Raw genomic sequence first — 5,795 nt, 5'->3', positions numbered from 1 at the left:
GCTTTTCTCTGTATTTTAATTAGGTTCGCCCTCCACGTTGACCCTCTTCTGCACTGTGTTGACACCTGCTCTGCAAAGGGAACTTGCAAAGACACATCCTACTTGGTGTCCCCGTAGAAGACCGAGCTCAGAAGCTGCTGCAGATATGATCACACACGGAAAATAAAAGTGTCTTTACATGAAAGACACTTTCATTTCATTTCATTGCTTCCACCGGAGTGTAAACCAAACACAGTTCGATGGATGCGTCCACGCGCTCTCACGTCAGCCTCTGCTCCAGGTTTGTGTTTCCTGGCTGAGGTTATAACTCGTCAGTTCAGCAGGTTGAATGTCATTGTCGTGACTCATGACCATATCACCGTGTTTGTGTTGTTATGTGTGCTACCTTCTTCTGGCCTCGTTCTTTGTCTGTGAGACAGGGCCGAGGGCCTCAATGCCCACCGAGCACCGTGCACACACGAAAATGTGAAGTCTTTCAAAAATGACGAGAATTTCTTACAAGTAATTTACCTGCGACAAGTTTTCCAACTCATTTACCTGAGACACCCAGCTGAGTCGTGGAGCTCCATGGTCTGCTGCTGAGTGCGACTTCCTGTTAACGTGTCACCACAGGGGGGCGCTCGTGAGCTTCCATCACGGGAGGGAACAGAGCTGCATCGCCACAGAGTGGAACTGAAGTCAAACGTTGAGAAGGGCACACAGAGCTGACCTCTGAGCAAAGAGTGGATTTATTTTCATTATTGACATTCGATCACGTGTCAAATTAGCAACTTAATGTCACCTTGTACATGCGGAGAGATGGTGGACCATAGAGGGACTGTACAGGCCTGCTGGTGAGAGTTAACATGTATGTATGTATGTATGGAGTCTGTGAAGTGACGAGCAGTGCTGATTATGTTTGTCATCAATTATTGTTGTATATGACAGACAATGTATTTCAAAACAATTGTCATTTAGACTATAATTATCATTAACATTATTCTAACATCATTGTTATTATAAGCCATAAGATCACTACTGGGTACCACTACACTACGGTTATTATTTTATTGGACGTAAATATGCTGTATCTCTTTAGTGATGGATTATCTGTAATGACATGAAGTTTAGCCTCTTCAAACAACTTTCCCATGGGTTGGTCATAACTTGTGTGGTGTGGACAAACTTAACATGATTTGAAATTCCTGTCAAAACCCTGATGTTTTCAAAAGATACCGAATGTGGCAGGCCATTTGATTGGATGATGTGATTAAAAGGATGCATATAGATTTACGTAGACATTTTAGACCTATCCATAACAAATGTGGAGTTTTAGCTGTGAATAAGCAAGCATCATGTAGCTGCAATGAAGTGTATCATATGTTTGGGGCTTTGCTCTTTATCTTTCATCCAATGAGAAATATTGTTGTTATTGATGTGTTTGTCACATACTCTGCTTTCACATCCAAAGCACTCCATCTATTCAGATCACAGCAAGTGGAGCTAGTTTCAGCCTGGCTGAACAAGAGTTGTACAGTTTACACAAATGACAGAGTTTCATGACTTGACATCGCTCTTTTCAGGAGGCTGAGTTGACGAAGAAATTGGAGCTTAATGATATCGTGGGGGATTTTACACATGGCATAATCAGCTGATAATACGTGACAGACAGTAAACGCCAGTTACTCATGATGTAAAACTTTATTATAGACACCAAAGTGTAATTACAAAAACATCTTCAAAGATAGTGCTCATACTCAATATCAGGAGAACCACATGCCACACAGAGCTTTGGAGGGTGGAGGGACGAGTGCTCTGTAGTGTGGAGGGAAAAAACTCCTCACGATGAGAGTGTAACAGGCCAGCACACGTGGACTGATAGCTTTTCAGTCACACGGCGCTAAAAACGTTACCGAAACTGGTTTACCGTCAGAAAGGATTTTAATCCTGCTGTTGCAATTACAGTTATGCAATGGTGTACATTAATCTCATGAAATATTACACTATTAACCCACTTTGGAAAAAACTCTTCCCAGTCCCAGGAGCACACGTCTTCCCCAGGACCCTAACTAACAGAAGAGAAAAACGCTTGGCTATATCCCGCCCTCATATTCGTTCGCGACTCCTCCCCTTCCGTCTATCTCAATTTCTATTGGCTACCTACTCTCACACCTCAGTAAACGCCTGTCTTCACATCTCTCTCTCCCTGATCAGCTAACACATTCAAATCCTGTCAGTTATGACTTACTCCCTTCTATAATCCTACAACACTTTATGTTTATCTTAATTATGCATTCCCAAAACCCTTATGATTATGACTAATTATAATTCTTAATTATGAATTATTAAACACTATTATATCTACTAACCACCCCGGTTTTTGCTCAAATTTCTTACAGTAGCATTTAGTAAAACTTTCCAACGCTGCTTTCACATCCTGCAAAAACCATCAAGGAGCTCAACCTAAATTGCTGTTAGAAAAAAGGGGCCTTAAAGTCCAAGCATCAATCCCAAAGGTAAAAGGGTAAAAAGAAAGAATCCCCGATCCCACCACTGAGGCGTGGGTGGTTTGACAATGTCTCTCTTGTCCAGAGCAGCCTCTTTGCTTCTATAGTTGAGCAAAAGACAGCTGTGAAAGTTGAAGGACAAAAACAGCTGGGATCCAGAGCTGCACAGGCTGTAGCTGCAGACATTGTTGATACAACAGGAAGGATTGCCTCATAATTACCTCATGTCTGACACAATAGCGAGGCCGTTTGTCATCTTTGATTGGATATGAACTTGTATATTTGGCTCAATGTGTGTCTGATCGATGACAGCAATCCACTGACTAAATATTCTATGAATTACTTTAATGCACCTTCGACCGCCTTGCGTCAAACTCTTTTACCCAGGTGTCTCAGATTCTGATCCAACAATTTGAAAGTGAAACTGTTCTTCTGCATTTGCCCAAAGAAGAACAGTACACAGTAGCTTAAAGTTTCTATTTCGACTTGAGTTCGGTGTAACAATCCCTTTGTGGTAGGAGACTGCACGCTAACTCTTCCCCTTTTGAACTAAATCTTAAAAACGCATTATTCTCAGGAAATTGAGGGGAATTGAAACATGGTCTTTATGCCTGTTAAACACAGGCATTACAGAAGTTTGATGGAGTGAAGACATTTACTGTAAGTGAATGTTACAGTACACCGATTCTCTTCCAAACCTGCTCTCAGTGCGGTTCTTATAGACCAGCGCGATGCCAGGGTTGTTGCTCGGCTTTGTTTGCGCCGCTTCAGGTGATTGGCTGCTTGCCGTCTGTCTTTTTCCCTTCAGAGTGGACATCATTTTGGACCGGTAGTGATCCCCAGCCAGGAAATACAGAATGGGGTCAATACAGCTGTTGATGCTGGCCAGTGGCCTGGTGATCTTGTAAGTAAAGTTGACAATGTTGAGGAATTCACATTTAAGGTCTAACACACGGGCGGTGTAGTAGAGGGTCCGCGTGACATGAAATGGGACGAAGCTCACCGCAAACACCACCAACACCACGACGATGAGCTTGATGGACTTCTGACGCGAGGCGCCGCCTTGCTGGCCGGCAGAAAGCCCCCGTCTGGGTCGGCACAGGGTCCGTGCCATCAAGCAGTAGCACACCACAATGACCAGGAACGGGATGCCAAACAGGAGCACCATGACGACAGAGCTGTAGTCCACATACTCCTCAAAGGCATCCTGGCTGGTTGTGTCGTGGCATATGGTGTCATTGTCCCTCGTGGAGGTGGTAACGAAGATGAGGTTGGGCACCAGGCACGCGCTCACCACGGCCCACACTATGCCGCACACCAGGTGGGCGTGGCGGGACTTCACCTTGGTCAGCGCCTTGATCGGGTGGCAGATGCCCAGATAGCGGTGCACGCTGATGCAGGTGAGAAAGAGGATGCTGCAGTAGAGGTTGACATAGAAAAGAAAGCGCACTATTTTGCAGGCGGCCACTCCAAAAGGCCAGTGACTGCGGTTGGCGTAGTAGTAGATGAGGGTGGGCAGGGAGAGCACGTACAGGAAGTCGGACAGGGCGAGGTGGAACATGAAGACCGTACTGGGGTTCCACGGACGCATCTTTAAGAACAACCACAGAGCTGTGGCGTTGAGCACCAGGCCGACCACAAACACCAGACTGTACGACACCGGGAGCAGGATGTATTTGAACTCCTCGTCAAAGCGACAGCTATAGTTGAAGACTGTGATGAACGGCGTCGAGTGGTTGTGCTCGCCGGGGCTGCTGGTGACCGTTTCCATCGTGATGCAACTTTCAAGGCAGCAAGTGACCGAACCTTTGAAGGAGGAACCAACACGGAGATATGAAGCCTTTTACGTTATTTAGAAAGAAAACACACACTTAGATTTACTAAAACTAAAATTAGTAGTCGATTAACTGCTGAGTCAATTGACAGAAATGAATCTGCAATAACACAAAAATAGAATTCTCAGGTTGCTGCTTTTCTCTGTGTTGTATAATTATAAACTGAAGCTCTTTGGGTTGTGGACTGCTGGTTGGACTAATAATGTCACATTGGGCTCTAGGGAATGGTGAAAGACATTTTTTCACTTTAGAATCTTATAGAACAAATGATGAGCCGTCGTGTCAGTCACCATGTATGTACAACTACAACTAATGCAATCATATTTACTGAAGTCACATATTTTGTTTCATGGTCTGTGTTCAACAGTGGTGGAATAAGTATCTTTTCCTTCAGTAAAAGTAGTGCCACGGTGTAAAAATGTGTGTTTCATACATTCGTCCTGAAGCACAGTATTATCAGGAATTTATACTTAAAAGTATCAAAAAGTAAAACTATGTCACTGCAGAAAGACCCCATTCAGAGTGCTATATGAATACTACACACTATATTATTGGGTTATTATTATTGTAGATGCATGTAAGCTGTAGGTGCTCAAGGTGGAGCTATTTTAACTGCTAGTTACTGTTGAACGATGCTTCATTTAAGTAATGCACGAAGGAATGTGCCGCAGTGGAAAGTTGGCTCAACTGTTTCGCTCTGATGTATAAAGGAGTCGAGGCATAAAGTGGAAATAAGCAAGATACTTTCCACCACTGATGGTTTTCACACATGTTAAACATCGTTGTCGTCGCTCACGCGAACATAAGAGCAGAGTTACCGTGACACTGCGGCTACTCACCCTAAAAACGGGATCCTAAAAACAGCGGCTCTTGATCCCCGTCGTCACCGAGAAAGTCGTCTTCACTTTTTGCAGCCGAGATCCAGTCGCTGCTCCGCTCGCGCACATTCATTAGATCCGCACTAGAAGTTGTTTTTCAGAGCGCGTGGAGTTGTTGGAGTCCATGGCAGCGCGGCAGAGACAGTCGGCACGGAGCGCAGGAAACACGGAGAGCTTCTCAAACACCGGTGGACTGAAATGGGAAGTCTCGCTGCTGAGTGGACAAAACTGCCGCCCCTCAAAAAACAATCCTCCGCGTGTAATTAGTCACTTTGGTGAGCCACGTGAAACTGCTGTCAGAGCTCACTGACACATTAACACTGAGCACAGAGATGTGCACACAACGCTTTTAAAATACTTAACTGATGAAGAACCAGCTCCCTAACACTGACTAACTATGAGGGAAATACTGATACTTTTTATGTATATATATATTTTTTATGTTATTTATACATATTTATATTATATATGAATATATCAAGGCAAGAAGATTGGATGGACCCTCTGTTCGATCATTGAAGACCGTGACCTCCTCTCACATATACATATTATTTGCAAGAGGGACGGGTGATCAAGGCCAGTAAAACCAGAGTCAT

The 5,795-nt window shown here is 44.1% G+C and overlaps 1 protein-coding gene across 1 annotated transcript; it reads right to left on the bottom strand.

Annotated features, from left to right (window-relative positions):
* Positions 1-1,671: 1,671 nt before the first annotated feature.
* On the bottom strand, positions 1,672-5,353 carry LOC306777195 (P2Y purinoceptor 4). Its single transcript, XM_079268220.1, has 2 exons — positions 5,161-5,353; positions 1,672-4,292 (listed from the first exon to the last, which is right to left on the bottom strand). The coding sequence occupies exon 2, from the start codon at positions 4,255-4,257 to the stop codon at positions 3,142-3,144; it is 1,116 nt and encodes a 371-aa protein (XP_079124346.1). The 5' UTR covers positions 4,258-4,292; positions 5,161-5,353; the 3' UTR covers positions 1,672-3,141.
* Between the last annotated feature and the right edge of the window lie 442 nt (positions 5,354-5,795).

The sequence above is a fragment of the Melanostigma gelatinosum genome (assembly GCF_949748355.1).
Source record: "Melanostigma gelatinosum genome assembly, chromosome: 5".
NCBI classification, from domain to species: Eukaryota; Metazoa; Chordata; class Actinopteri; order Perciformes; family Zoarcidae; genus Melanostigma; species Melanostigma gelatinosum.
Note: the sequence above shows the minus strand (reverse complement) of the source record. Positions and strands in the feature narration are given on the sequence as shown.

Bases quoted from the DNA above. Each gene is read 5' to 3' on its own strand.
- LOC306777195 (XM_079268220.1), bottom strand. From the start codon at position 4,257: ATGGAAACGGTCACCAGCAGCCCCGGCGAGCACAACCACTCGACGCCG.